The sequence below is a fragment of the Anolis carolinensis genome, chromosome 4, assembly GCF_035594765.1.
Source record: "Anolis carolinensis isolate JA03-04 chromosome 4, rAnoCar3.1.pri, whole genome shotgun sequence".
Taxonomy (NCBI): domain Eukaryota; kingdom Metazoa; phylum Chordata; class Lepidosauria; order Squamata; family Dactyloidae; genus Anolis; species Anolis carolinensis.
In genome coordinates this window covers 135,299,852-135,315,226 of record NC_085844.1, presented here as the reverse complement: position 1 = coordinate 135,315,226, position 15,375 = coordinate 135,299,852, and the positions used below count along the sequence as shown (strand labels likewise).

Sequence of the window (15,375 nt, the reverse complement as noted above, 5' to 3'; positions counted from 1 at the left end):
TGATTATATGATTCTAAGCATAAATTACCTTTTAAATAAAGTGTAGAAGTCATGCAGCCTTCCCAATGTTGCTGATTTTTAAAAATTGTTCATGGTTCAGCATATCTTTGTATTCCATATTTTTCTTGTCTACACAAGATAAAAGCAATAAATATTTTCATTATGTGATTACGTTCTATAAGTATGACTTATTTGATGATGAAGAGTTACCTGTCCAACATTAAAAGTATATGACTATGTTTCTAGAATCTATGATCTTTCAAGAGAGAGCTTCCAAAAATACAGTGCTTTGAGAAACAAGATACGAAAAACATGCAATGGTTGTTTTTTCACATAACCACATGGTGGCACTATAGGAAAAGACTTGCAATTTAGCATCTTGCTCGGAAATATTCCCTGAGAGCTCTCAGCAGAGTTGCATTTGAACTGAGAGAGTTGATGATGATGGAATCACATTCAAAGGAGCCAAGCAATCAACACTGAAGGACAAAACCTTTTTCTCAGTCAGTAGAATTATTGGGCATCAAACTTTATAACTGGGCCAGAAAGTGAACAGAGATTGAATTCTGAACCATGGAAGACTGCTTCAGGAGCAAACAAGGTCTGTGTTTTTTACTAATCCTTTGTGTGACTGATATACTGTGTGTGTCAATTCATTATTCTGTGCCTGAAGAGAAGAAAAGTGGCTCTTTGGTGGCCAATGTTCTGAAGGATTTGAAACTTGGAATTGGAGAATTCTCTGCTCGCAAAGCCCAGCTAGTGTCCAAAAGCTCCAAGGAGTATTTTCATCTTGATACCAACTCTGGGAATCTACTCATAAATGAGAAAATAGACCGAGAGGCTTTGTGCGGGCAGACTGAGCTTTGCTTATTACAGAGCGAAATTGTGCTCCAAAACCCCTTAGAGTTATATACCATTGAAATAAAGGTTGAAGATGTAAATGACAATGCTCCTAGATTCTCCCAAAATGTTTTTCAGCTGGAAATTCCTGAGAATGTACCACAAAATACAAAATTCCCTTTGGAATCTGCTCAAGATGTGGACCTTGGAGAAAACAGCATACAAAACTACACGCTCAGTCCCAATGAGCATTTCAAGCTTGGAATAAAAAGCAAGAAGGATGGAAGAAAATCTGTGGATATCATTCTGGATAAGCCCCTAGATAGGGAAGAGCAGCCCAATATTGAGCTGACATTTATAGCTGTGGATGGAGGGGTCCCTCAGAGAACAGGAACCGCTCAAATACATATTAAAATCTTAGATATCAATGATAACTCTCCTGAATTCACTCAGTCTGAATACAAAGTAAGATTAAAGGAAAATAGTCCTCAGGATACTCTGATCTCCAGAGTAGAAGCTAAAGATTTGGATTCTGGTTCAAATGCTCAGGTCACCTACACCTTCCATCAAGTACCTGAAAAAATACGTAATTTATTTCATGTGCATGAAATGACCGGGGAAATCACTGTTTTGGGAGAAATTGATTATGAAAAAGAAACAAGTTATGAAATGAACATAAGAGCAACTGATGGAGGAGGCCTTTCTGGATACTGCAATGTGCTGGTAGAGGTTGAGGATGTGAATGACAATGCTCCAGAAGTCTCTGTCATATCCCTCACAAACATAATCAAAGAGGATTCTCCCTTGAACACAGTGATTGCTCTCTTCAGTATTACAGATAAAGACTCTGGCGACAATGGCAAAACTATGTGCTCTGTTCCGATGAATCTTCCTTTTGGATTAACAACCAGCAAAAATAACTACTACCAACTTATGATCCAGAGTCTTCTGGATAGAGAGATGGTCCCTGAATATAATGTTACCATTACAGCCGTAGACCGAGGCTCACCTAGACTCACCTCAACAAGAATTATTTATGTGCAAGTATCAGATGTAAATGACAACACCCCCGTATTTGAAAAGTCTTTATTTGAAATGAGGTTGCAAGAAAATAATATTCCAGGATTGCTAATGGGCTCAGTCCATGCCATTGATCTTGACATGGAACAGAATGGCAAAGTGACCTATTCTCTTTTACCTGGGAATATTAGTGGCAGCCCTGCAGCCTCTTACATCTCTGTCAACTCTGAAACTGGAAATGTTTATGCCCTTCATTCTCTGGACTATGAGAAAATAAAAGGTTTCAGAGTCACAGTGAGGGCTACAGATGGTGGTATTCCACCTCTGAGCTCAGATGTTGTTGTCCAAGTTATGGTCACAGATGAAAATGACAACGCTCCCTTCTTCCTGTATCCCCTTCAGAACAGCACACCCCTTTGCAATGAACTGCTTCCCAAAATGTCTGAAGCTGATTACCTTATCACCAAAGTGGTGGCTGTGGATGGAGATTCTGGTCAGAACTCTTGGCTTTCCTATGAACTCCTGAAGGCCACAGACCCTGGTCTTTTCAGCATAGGAGCGCAGAATGGAGAAGTGAAAACCAGGAGACCACTCACTGAACGTGACTCCAGCAAACAAAGGCTTGTTATTGCAGTCAGAGACAATGGTGTCCCTCCTCAGACCAGCACTGCAATGCTCAATGTACTTCTGGTAGATGGATTTTCTGACCCTTACCTGAAGGTGGTAGATGTCCGTCAGCAGAACCCTGAAGATGAGGGAACATTGACTATGTATTTGGTGATCTGCCTCGCATCTGTCTCTTTTGTGTTTCTCCTTTGCATCATTGCCTTTGTTGGGATCAAGATGTGCAAGAAAGACAACGGAAGCAGTTTTATTGTTGCTCCTCCTCACTTTCCACCTGCCAGGCCTGATATCCCAGAAAACTGTACCGATTCTCAGAGTGGTTCACTTTCAAGAAATTATCAATATGATGTTTGTTTAACTGGCGGATCTTTAAGCAGTGAGTTCAGATTTCTCCGGCCGCTCATTCCTGTTTTTTCTGTAGCTGACCCAAATATCCTTGTAAGTGACAAGATGTCTTCTGACTCCCAAGACCTTCCTAATTGCGTGGAAAATGCTTCAAAGGAACAGGTGAGAGAATTTTTAAAATTATTCAGTGTGCTAGATAACCAGGTTATTGGTCGTGCTTTTTCCTTGGTAATCACTGACATCTGATATTTGTTTCTTCTCTCTATTTATTTAACTTGACCATATTACAGGAAAATTGAATTAGGCAATGCATATTTAATAGTTTCTAAATATTTGGCTACTGACACTTTTTGATATCATATGAATGGTAAGTTATTTGTTTTGATTAGTCAATATATCAGGAATATCAAAACAGGTCCAGATACTGAAAAGGCTTTTAAAATTACATTTCAAGTTGTCTGCTTCTTCACATTTGTGTCATTGATTTTGTTGTTAAAATATATAGAGGTTCAAGCAAGGCCCGTACGTGCGTTATCCAAACATTACATTTTGCATCACATCTTCCATCTCCCTGCAGATCCATATCTCTCTCAGTGATCCCTTACCTTCTTCCCCCCAATTTTTTTTCCAGAGTTACATTATTTTTAAAAACAACAACAAAGATGTTGTACTAATATTATGGCAGAGAATATAAATGGGGACCACAATGTAAAAGAAATTGATGTTAAAATATATGCTTCTACTGGAGGTTATGGAGAATTTGGAGCTTCCAAAATTATACTATCTTGACATTTTGGGTTCATTGTTGGTTATCAAATTGCTTTGTATAGGTGTGTTGAATCCATTGATGCCGCATTCTGCTATCAAAAAAATGGGAAGACATGTAGTAGTACACGTTTTTGGTTGTGATCCAATTTCTCATAATTTTTTGTTCGTTTATTTGTTTTGGTAACTACTCATCTTCAGCAAATCTTCAGCATCTCTTTCCCACAGATGTCATATCACAATCTGATGTTCCAGATGTCACAGTACAAACATGCAGGTCTCCTTAGTAATAGAGTTTGCTACTATGCAAACTGTGCACTGGGTTTCTTCTTTCCTATGCTCCTCAGTTGAGAAAAGCAGCAACCCAGGGGGCCTTTTTATTGGCTCCCCCTCAACTGTGCAGTGATTTGCCAGAAGAGATTTGGCAGCTAAAAAAGCTGCCAAAACTTTAAAACAGAATTAAAGACATTTCTCTTTCAACCTATTCAGTCAATTTTGAACTCTGAATTTTAAATTTTATATGACATAGGCAGCATTGAGAAAAGTATCTGCCATCAGTATATTACCACATCAGAACTGCTACTGGTAGAGTTGTCATTAATTGCTGTTTTGCTGGTATTTGAGTATTTGAGTCTCTATCAGGAGAAATAAAGTACGATATACATAATAATAACAACAATAATAATAATAATTGACATAGGGCATCTTAAGCACTATAGGCCCCCGGGCAAAGCACTGCACTGGGCCTTGTCTACACAACCACCCACAGGGAGGAGGAAGGAGAGGATGGGACCCCCTCAAACCCCTTGCTCAAAGGGAAGGGAGGCGATTCCCTCTTTATTCACCAAAGATGCCAAATATGTCATGCTTTACACATGGCAAAATTGACCTTGGTTTATGCACCCTGCACTCCATTTTCATTTTTTTCCTGGACTCACTCATATCTTGAAGGGGGGGGGGGAGATGTGAAAAAGTGGGAATGAAAGTGAAGTGTACATCTTTATTTCAAGCAAAAAAAAAAGTAAATTTTCTCTCACAAATGCAGAGATGCCAACTCTCCACTACGAGTCCTTATTTTTCTCCTTAGTGGGAGATTGTAATATTGAGATGGGTGAATGGGAAATTAGTGCTAAATTATGGTCTGTGCCTAGATTAGCATGCAGCACTTATGCTTGTGGGGTCCCTGCGCAACTACCCACCATTAAGGTGGCACTGATTTGACATTGGTTTGACATTGACTTATGATGATTCTATGAAAGACAACCTCAGTGACCCATGCTCCTCAGCAGCACCACTGAATCAATCCATCTGAGTTGAGTTCTTTTTTCCTGTTGCTTTTCTACAATGATCCCTGCGTCTTCTCTATCAGAATGTGAGTCAGGGCACTGCAACTATTACAATAGCTACAATAATTCCTATTTGCCTTAATAAAATTTACTATTTTACTGTGTGTATACAGATAGCCTGATTCCACATAGTTTTCTGTTGATTTGAAGTTTGCTATTAAGTTGTTTACATTTTGTTGTCTCTTATGATCAAATCACTACCCTGACTATATCAATCTCAGAGCAGTTTACAAATTGCATTAAAACATATTGAAAAAGAATTATAATTTAAAAAGTTAAAAACCTATAAAATAATATAATGACTTAGAACAGGCTTTCTAAACATTAAAAGTATAATGACTTTTCAGTAACAGTATTGGTCTTGAATTAATTCAGCTTAAAGACTAATATCTACCACCTGTTCCTTTTAGAAGAGTCATTTTCAGATACCACAGTGCACACAAAGCAATTTGAGGAAATGTCCTGCACCACTGTTACTAACTTGCAGTTTCTAATAAAGAAGATTACTATTAACATGTTATTGACCCAAGGGACAGAAAAGAAGGCTGTTGGTATAATATCATATCTGCCACTCTGGGAGGTCTCCCAGGGTACTTCCAGGAAATTTGATTCAGACCTTAGATATCATCTGCAATCCTCTAATGTTTGAAACTTCCTTCTATGATGTGCCATAATGGTGTGTGTGTGTGTGTCATAAATCTGTAGATATTTTTAAACTCAAAAAGTAACAAAGACTGCCAGATTTTTACAAACTTCCCACCATCTAATGTAGAAGTCGGATAATCTGATTCAAATCAATAAAAAGTAATTTTAAGGCTTTCCAGTTAATCATTCCAATATTTCTTACATACTGAACTACCTACTATTAAATCAAAAATATATAAATCTAATGGTCAGTTCCTCATGCAACCGCATGATGGCAATATAAGCAAACACATCATTAGGAATGTTGTTTTGTGAAGAAATTCACAGGGATCTCTGACAAGAGGTGTGCCAAACAAAGAGGCATCCAGGCTCTGTCTGCTATGGAGGGATTCACTAGAAGCGAAGCAAAGAGCTGTCCATAACAAAATATTTTTCTTCTAAACAATTTCAACTGTGTGAAAGAGAGGAGATCTTGTATTTGGGCAAGAAATACTACAAGAGAAGAGAATTCTGAACAATGGAGGACTGCTTTAGGATTAAACAAGGTCTGTATATTTTGCTGCTCCTTTTTATATCTGGAATATTGTGTGTTTCAATTCATTATTCTGTGCCTGAAGAGAAAAAAATTGGGTCTATAGTAGCTAATGTGCTAACAGATCTGAAACTGGGAATTAAGGAGCTTTCTGCACGCAGAGCCCAGCTAGTGTCCAAAAGCTCTAAGCAGTTTTTCCACCTTGATACCAACTCTGGGAATCTACTCATAAATGAGAAAATAGACAGAGAGGTTCTCTGTGGCCAAAATGAACTTTGCTTATTAGAGTGTGAAATTGTGCTCCAAAATCCACTGAGGATCTACAGTATTGATATGAAAATAGAAGATGTAAACGACAATACTCCAAAATTCTCTAAAAAGGATTTCCAGTTAGAAATTTCTGAGCACGTTCTCCCAAATGCAAGATTCCCCTTGGAATCTGCCCAGGATGAGGACCTTGGAGAAAACAGCATCCAAAATTACACCCTCAGTCCCAATGAACATTTCCGTTTGGATGTGGAAAGCAATATGGATGGAAGCATATATGTGGATCTTATTCTGGAGAAACCCCTAGACAGAGAGCAAGACTCACATTTTGGCCTGACACTTACAGCTGTGGATGGAGGGATTCCTCGGAGAACAGGAACTGCTCAAATACATATTAAAATCTTAGATATCAATGATAATTCCCCACAATTCACTCAGTCTGAATACAAAGTAAGATTAAAGGAAAATAGTCCTCAGGGTACTCTGATCACCAGAGTGGAAGCTAAAGATTTGGATTTTGGATCAAATGCTCTAATCACATACTCTTTTCATCGAGTGCCTGAAAAAATATACAAGTTGTTCCATTTGAATGAAGTGAGTGGAGAAATCACTGTTTTGGGAGAAATAGATTATGAAAAAGAAACCAGTTATGCCATGAACATCAAAGCAACTGATGGAGGGGGTCTTTCTGGACACTGCAAAGTCCTTGTAGAAGTTGAGGACATGAATGACAATTCCCCAGAAGTCTCAGTCATATCAATCAATAGCCCTTTGCCAGAGAATTCTCCCTTGGAGACACTTGTTGTCCTCTTCAGTGTCAAAGATCAAGATTCTGGAGAAAATGGGAGAACTGTTTGCTCTACTGAGATGAATCTGCCCTTTGTATTAAAAGCTACTGTGAATAACTACTACCAGCTTGTGATACAAAGTCCCCTGGACAGAGAGAAAGTTGCAGAATATAATGTCACCATCACAGTAATGGATCGTGGGTCTCCTAGGCTCACCTCAACAAGAATTATTCATGTGCAGATCTCAGATGTCAATGACAATCCTCCAGTATTTGAAACATCTTTGTTTGAGATGCAGGTACAAGAAAATAATATTCCAGGACTGCTAATTAGCTCAGTCCAGGCCACTGATCGGGATACAGAACAGAATGCCAAACTGACCTACTCTCTTTTACCTGGGAACATTGGTGGTGGCCCTGTGGCCTCTTACATCTCCATTAATTCTGAAACGGGAAATATGTATGCCCTTCGATCTCTGGACTATGAAAAAATAAAAGATTTCAGAGCCACAGTGAGAGCAACCGACAGTGGCACGCCTACTCTGAGCTCAGATGCAATAATTCATGTTACTGTCATAGATGAAAATGACAATGCGCCCTTCTTCCTGTATCCCCTTCAGAACAACACATCCCCCTGCAATGAGCTACTTCCCAAGATGACAGAAGCTGGTTACCTGATCACCAAAGTGGTGGCTGTGGATGGAGATTCTGGTCAGAACTCATGGCTTTCCTATGAACTCCTGAAGGCCACAGACCCTGGCCTTTTCAGCATAGGAGCCCAGAATGGAGAAGTGAAAACCAGGAGACCACTCACTGAGAGAGACACCAGTAAACAGAAGCTTGTTATTGTGGTCAGAGACAATGGTGTCCCTCCACAGAGCAGCACTGCAATGCTCAATATACTTCCAGTGGATGGTTTTTCTGATCCTTATCTGAAGGTGGTAGATGTCCGTCAACAGGAGCATGAAGATGAGGGAGCCTTGACCACGTATTTGGTGATTTGCCTAGCATCTGTCTCTTCTGTCTTTCTGATTTGCATTATTTCCTATGTTGCTATCAAAATGTGCAGGAAAGACACCCAAGGCAGTTTTATTGCTGCTGCTCCTCACTTCCCCCCTGTGATGCCTGATATTCCAGAGAACTGTACTGATTCTCAAAGTGGGTCACTTTCCAGGAATTATCAATATGATGTTTGCTTAACTGGTGGGTCTTTAAGCAGTGAGTTCAGATTTCTCCGGCCTCTCATTCCTGTTTTTTCTGTGGTGGATCCAAATTTCCCTGCGAACCACAAGACTTCTGGTTCTCAAGACCTTCCTGATTGTTCAGAAGACAATAAGTCAAAGGAACAGGTGAGACAATCATATATTTTCTTCTTTTCTTTAAAAATCCATTATATGTGTTATTTCATTGAAGTGTTATTTTTATTGTCACTTACATTTGATATTTGTTGTTTCTCATTTAAAAGTTTGTCAATAAATAAGACCAGAGACAGATGTAGATTTTTAAGTGACCTTCATAATCAATGTGGGAAAGTGAGAACTTCTTTTATTTTCTTGCTTTTTTTTCTATGTTCATCATCATTTATTAGAATATTATCTTTTTATCAGCCAACTTATCTTTATTAAGCTATCATTATATTTTGATATATTCTATATCTTCTCTTTCTCTGAGATTTTTTTTCATGTCCAATCTCTTTCTTTCAAGTGTTTTCATGATAAAGCACATTTTTCTTCAGTCCTTTTGGTTTTTCAACTCCTTTGTCTTGGTTTTACTACCCAAATATTTTATTAACACGTTCTTAACTATTAAAGTAATAGAACCTATTTCTTTATGGAAGGTGCATCATGCCTTTGGTAGTTGTGTGAGTGAGGTAGATAATAACTAAAAAAACCCCTCAGTACATAGGAACAACTTTCTATTACGTCTGTATGTGACTAATATAGAATGTCAACCATTGTTAGCTTTTGAGCAGAAGTTCTACCATGACAAAAATAAGAAGAAATTACTTTTGCATTCAAGTTTTTGCTCTTCTTTTATATTAGGGCTTCCCAAAGTGAAACAATCCAGGAGGGTGGTAGTAGCCTTGGGTGCAATTGGGTGGGAACGATCAATAAAAATATAATGGCAGTGGAATCATAAAACAAGAATAGAAGAGAATTTTGAAAAAACCATTTGAACATGTTTATCTGCTGTGTAACATAGAGTTAAGGTGTAGTGATTACTTATTTTCCAAATAAACACATAAAATGCAAGTTATAACCGATCAGTGGTCAAGTCCAATGACAGATCTTAACAAGCAAGTGTTGACAGACGAACATGTTGTGCATGGTCAGACATGTATTTCATATGCATTTTCTTACATATCTACCATATGTTTCTGTGTCTGTCCTGGATTATGGGGTATAGTACAATAGCTTTTCATTGCATTTCTTTCATCATATTGAATGGAATGCAGGTTCAGTACAATCACAAATCTGTTAAACAAAAAAAGAAAACTAACCAAAAATAGCTTATCATGCTTTTTAAGAATGCTGCTGACAAAACTAGAGCCAAAAATAAATAAATGGATAGTAGCACACCAGGTCGTTATGATTATTTTTCATCAAATAATAATTACTGTGTAATGCAAATATTGCTGTGGTTGATTTTAATAAATAATTTTATAATTTCAAGGTGTTCTGTTTGCAACATACTTTTTACTATGTTATAGGACATAGGTAGAAATATAAATACATTAAAGAACACAAATTTGTTACTGCATCTTTCTGTTTATTCACTTAAAGAAGATAGATTTCCAGGAGGGTGTTGAAGTTTTTTTTCCAGAAAAGGGGACACTAGGTCAAATGAGTTTGGAAACATCTGTACTATAGCTTGCTAATGTAATACAAACACTAAGATTCTTTGTGTTTATAATTCAAGAAATATTTTTTAAAGAAAAAAAATCCCCATTTCTATAGATTATTCACTGATTTAACAAACTGTGGCTTGAAAATATTTTGGAAATTCCAAACTGCAAACATTGATTTTGCTGTGTGCCAATCACTACACTGATGAATAAGTATATCCTGCAATAGCTTCTTGCCATTTCACATATCCTTGGGTTCTCTCTAGCACTCACTTGAGTTATTCACCATTTTATATAAGTCATTTTACTAGTCCACCAGATATATAACGGGACTTGTGCATCCATGGATTTTGGTATCCATAGTGAATGCGGGAAACAAACTTCAGCAGATACCAAGGGCTGACTGCACAAGCTTTCATCATATGAATTCAGTGGGACTGACTACTAATAAACTGTTCAGCTGGTGATTCAACTTCGGTAGAAAATATATCTCCTGGCAACAACAGCCACCTGACAATCCAGCACAATAACATTGGTTCCAGGTGCACTTTCAGGCTTCAGAATGACTCCTTTAGATAAGCTCTACCCCTTCTAAGATCTCCCTAACACTTTATGTCCATCTGAATGACCCATTATCAACAACATAATATGTGCTTTAAGTATCAGGTTCCTTGTAATTTCATGTATATAGTCCAAAGCATGAAGATAAGAGAGAACTCTTGAATTCACTTTAAGACAATTCCCATGGAGTGAAGCAGCAATTCCTCAACACCACCTTCTGAATGATACCAGGTTATATCACAGATCAGTTCAATATGCTATATAGGTCGAATGCATAAAGATCTAATTGAGCGGGGAACTAGATGAACTGGGCCATTATCAGGTAGGACTGCAAAAAGACATTATCTGTAACCCAACAGGAAGAAATCTCTGTGGATGACAATTGAAAATCTTCAAGTTGTTAGACAAATGAGAAGCAAATGGAAAAGATATCAGAACTATAGCCAGGACTCTGAATGCAACTATTCAAGCACTTTCATGCAAGAACAAGAACTACTATAACAATCGATGGAGAGAAATAGAAGATGACCCCAAAAGGGGAAGAATAAGAGATCTTCTCACAAGTTCAGAGAAGTCAAAGAGAAATGTAAACCAAGATTAGGAATGCTTTACAACCAGCAGTGGGGTCACATTACATGATGAAGTTGAAATAAAAAGGAGGATAGAAACAAGTCATGAAACAATTATATAAAAGAGATGTGAGGGTTTCAGATTTATTCGAACAAGAACCATATGAGGTTGAACCTCCAAAATGAAAAAAATGAAGTGGCAATGTGGGATAAACAAATCAGCAACAATAGTATGCCAATAGAGCTGTTTCAATATACAAAGAGATAATATACTTCAGTTCTACCTAAGATATATCAACAAATATGGAAAACTAGACAATGACCAAACATATGCATACAATATACATCTCAGTTCCAAGAAAATGCACCCCAAGGATTGTAGTAACCACCGAACCATTGTATTCATTCACATGCAGGCAAAATGATGCTCAAAATTCTACAACAAATACTTTTACTATGTATAGAGCAAGAAATACCATCTGATCAAGCTGGGTTCAGGAGAGGAAAAGGCACTAAGGATCATATTACAAACATGCATTGAATAACGGAGTGTGTCAAACAATTAAAAAAGAAAATGTTATTTATAAATTATAGCAAAGCTTTTGACTGTATACACCAAAAAAAACCCTATGGGTTACTCTTAACTGCATGTGCCATAACATTTGATTGTCCTCATGAGTAAGCTGTAGTCAGGACAAGAAGCTACTGTTAGGACAAAATACAGAGAAATGAAAGATTTTGAGATGCTCGGCGGTTAGGTAAGACTTAATCTTATCTCACTTTTGATGTCATTCATATGTTGAAAATATACGTAAAGCAGAATTAGACCTGGAGGAATGAGGCGTGAAAAATGGAGGCAGGGAAATTGACAATTTAAAATACGCAAATGACACCATACTGCAAAATTATTAGAAAATAGCAAATACTGAAAAAATGCAAAGACAGGTTTACAGTTAAACATTAAGAAAGCATAAACTTTAAAGTTGATGAAGACATTGAAATAATTCAAGATTTTCCATGCCTTGGTTCCATCATTAATCATGATGGTGAATATAGTTCAGAAATGAGAAGTAGTCTAGGACTTGAAATGCTAGTGATAAAGGAACTAGACAAAATCTGAAGTGTAAAGATATATCATGGAAGAGTAAAGTTAGGATTGTCCATGCCATCATATTTGCCATTTCTATGTATAATTGTAAAAGCTGGACTCTGAAGAAAGTGGATGAGGGAAAAATTAACTCATCTGAGATATGGTGCTGGAGAAGAGCTCTGTGGATATCATAGGCTGCATCCTAGAGCAATTAAAATCCAAACTATCTCTAGAAGTCTTGATGCCTAAACTGAGATTGTTGTACTTTGGCTATATCATGAGTAGACAAGATTCATTAGGAAAGACAATAATGCTTAGTACGGTAAAAGGAAAAGAGAAATATCACAGATTTGAGAGATTCAGTCAAGGAAGGCATGCTCCTGAGTCTGCAAGACCAGAGCACGGATGTTGGTAACAGTGTGACTTGGTAGTCTCTGATTCATAAGGTCAACATAAGTCAAAGCCAATCTGACAAGAATTAACAACAGTAACAAATAAATGTCTATTGGAAGGTCTAAGAAAATCAACATGAATATACACATGCTGTTCATTTCCTGGTGAAGTTTGTTCACCAGTGCAACCAAGGTTGTTTTCTCTCAAAATAGTGTTGATTTATTCATATGATGCCCACATCAATGCAGTGGTGAATCTCAGTTTATCTATACTTTAAGGAGCTATCCAAGGTCCTGAATATATTTTCAAGCTAGAGGTTCTGCACTTTGCTATTTACCATTTGAATTAAATTTCAGAGCAGATTCACCACACATTTACAAGGGAGTTACCAGCTGTTGCTGTCATGGCAAAAGACTAAAATGCATCCAGAGGAATTGCAGAATCATAGAACTGGAAGGGACCACAAAGTCCCATCTAGTCCAACCAACCTGCCATGCAGAAATACACAACTAAAGTAATTCTAAAAAGTTTGTTCAGTCTCTGTTTAAAGACCTTCAAAGATGAAGAATCCACCACTTCCTAATATCATCTATTCCACTAGCAAAGAAAATTCTTCCTAATGCTTAAGTGGAATTTCTTTTCTTTTAATTTGAAGATGCCTTGGCTGCCTTCTAGTCTTGGCTGCCTTCTAAGTAAGAATGGAGTTCAATGGCCACCACATACAGCATTGTCTTGTTAAAATATGGTAGGTTGAGATAATAATATACTCCATATAATCATGTATAAGTCTAGAAATTTTCAATTTAAAAACAAAAACAAAAAACAAAAAACCCTGGTTTGACATCCACAGCTCAGTGTGAATACTGAGCTGAGAATCTGAACTGTTATCAAAAAGGAACTATCCCTTTCTCTGAGTAGAGAGTTGAAAACCAAGGTCTTAATCTGTTCTGAGAAAACCTAAAAGAAACACCAACCTCTTCTACTCTTTCCACCATAGTACTATTTCTGGCCTTTTCAAAGTTTGGATGGGAAAAGGGTAATGACTCTGGCACTTTCTTTCAAAGGAGCAGTGAGAGAATACAGGTGCTCCTTTTACCTTGATAGCTTTTACTTATAAAATAATTTGATGAGCCGTTAATATATTAAGAAATGCTATAGCCAACTTGCCGGTTGTCCCCCTGAGGTGTTGTTGGCCTCTGTCTGTGTAATAACTGTTGTTTTGAGTCATATCAAAATCCATAATTTTGCCCCCCCCCCCAAACTTGTCCTCAATTTATACAAGAGATTGACTTATATATAAGTATGTGCACAGGTACATGCACACATTCATCCATGTAGCTACTTTTAGAGATTAAAAGTGATTGCCTTTCTAAATGCAGCATTAAGAGTTGAAGCATCTGGTTTGTGTCTCCTGGTAGAGAGCCAAGCAAAACCGACACTATCACAAATTAAATTGGTAGGCAATGTTGGGCTCTTTCACACTATGCAGTTATACCACTATGATTCTGTTTTAACTGACATAGTTCCATCATATGGAATCCTGGGGTTTGCTCTTTGGGGAGAGTGCTTGGCATCTTCAGCCAAAGAGTGCTTGGGTGTTTTCATGACAGTTGAGGTGGAATCATAGTGCTATATTTGGCCCAATGAGTCTTTCTCCTCATGTTGTAATAACAGCATCAATCAATGAGAATAAAATCAGATAATAACATCATTGATTGACTACATCAATCAATGAGAATAAAATTAGCAAAGCTCTCTCACAACATAATTATAGCACTTATTCACTATTTTAGCTGTCAAAGCAACATTGTATAGAAGCCTGTAGCTTGGTAAGGCACCATAGGAGTTCTTTGGTTAATATTTCTGAATAATCTACCTTAAATGCAACTATCTGGATTCCATATGATGAAACTGTGGTAATTAAGTTAATCAAAGTGCAAATCATAACAGGGTGATTTCAGCTATGAAGTGTTCTAGAAATTTATCAAGCTACCAAATGAATCATATTCAAAAAATTCTTTTGATCAAAAGTTAGTAAGTTCCTTAGCTAACAATGAATAATTAATAATGTTAACACATAATATTATTAATTAATAATAAAAGAACAGCTTCCAAATGGCTAGCCAAGCTCATGCCTGGAGCAATTCCCTTCAATGGCAATCCATAAATTTAGTGGTAGCAGAGAAGCACTTTCTTCCTCAGTAAAATTATTTTGTTGCATTTTGAATTCTTGGTTTTTTTTTTCTTCAAAAAGTTCTACTGGCTGCTATTCTTGTGTAGTTTGATTCTGACTTCCAGAAGCTTTTTTAAAAAATGCATCAGATGCTCCCTTAGTACTATTTTCCTGGTTTGTACCTGTCCTAGCCTTCCTGTAGTGATTCTAAAGCATTCAGTGTCCAGACTATTTGCTAGCAGTATTTTTAACCTGAAGACAGGGCATACATTGATGACGGGGATGCCATTAAGTAAAACTAGATTGGGGCCTAACTCCATAAGGCCTCATAAAAATGCAGGCTATCAATTTGGGATTGGTTCAGAGGCTGGTGTGTCACAACCACTAAAAAACAGGGAGTAGATTTTACTTTATATTGAAATCACACGTTACCTTATAGAACAGTCAACATGTATCCGACCCTAAGTTTTCTTATTAGAGTGTGAATGAGTATATACTTGTAAGGATACCTGTATAGGATATACTTGCATAGACTTGTAAGGAGGATACATGTATTTACTTTCCACTTCATTC

At 37.3% G+C, this 15,375-nt stretch overlaps 1 protein-coding gene across 2 annotated transcripts in view; it reads left to right on the top strand.

Annotated features, from left to right (window-relative positions):
- Positions 1-250: 250 nt before the first annotated feature.
- LOC100555853 (protocadherin beta-14) overlaps positions 251-15,375 on the top strand; it is a 154,872-nt gene continuing 139,747 nt past the window's right edge. The window contains exon 1 of one of the 2 annotated variants that reach the window (XM_016993038.2): positions 251-2,991. In XM_016993038.2, coding sequence (XP_016848527.2) covers positions 574-2,991 — 2,418 coding nt within the window. In that variant the 5' untranslated portion in view covers positions 251-573. Of the gene's footprint in view, positions 2,992-4,619; positions 8,521-15,375 lie in introns of those variants that run through there. The other variant, XM_016993039.2, reaches the window with a different exon arrangement.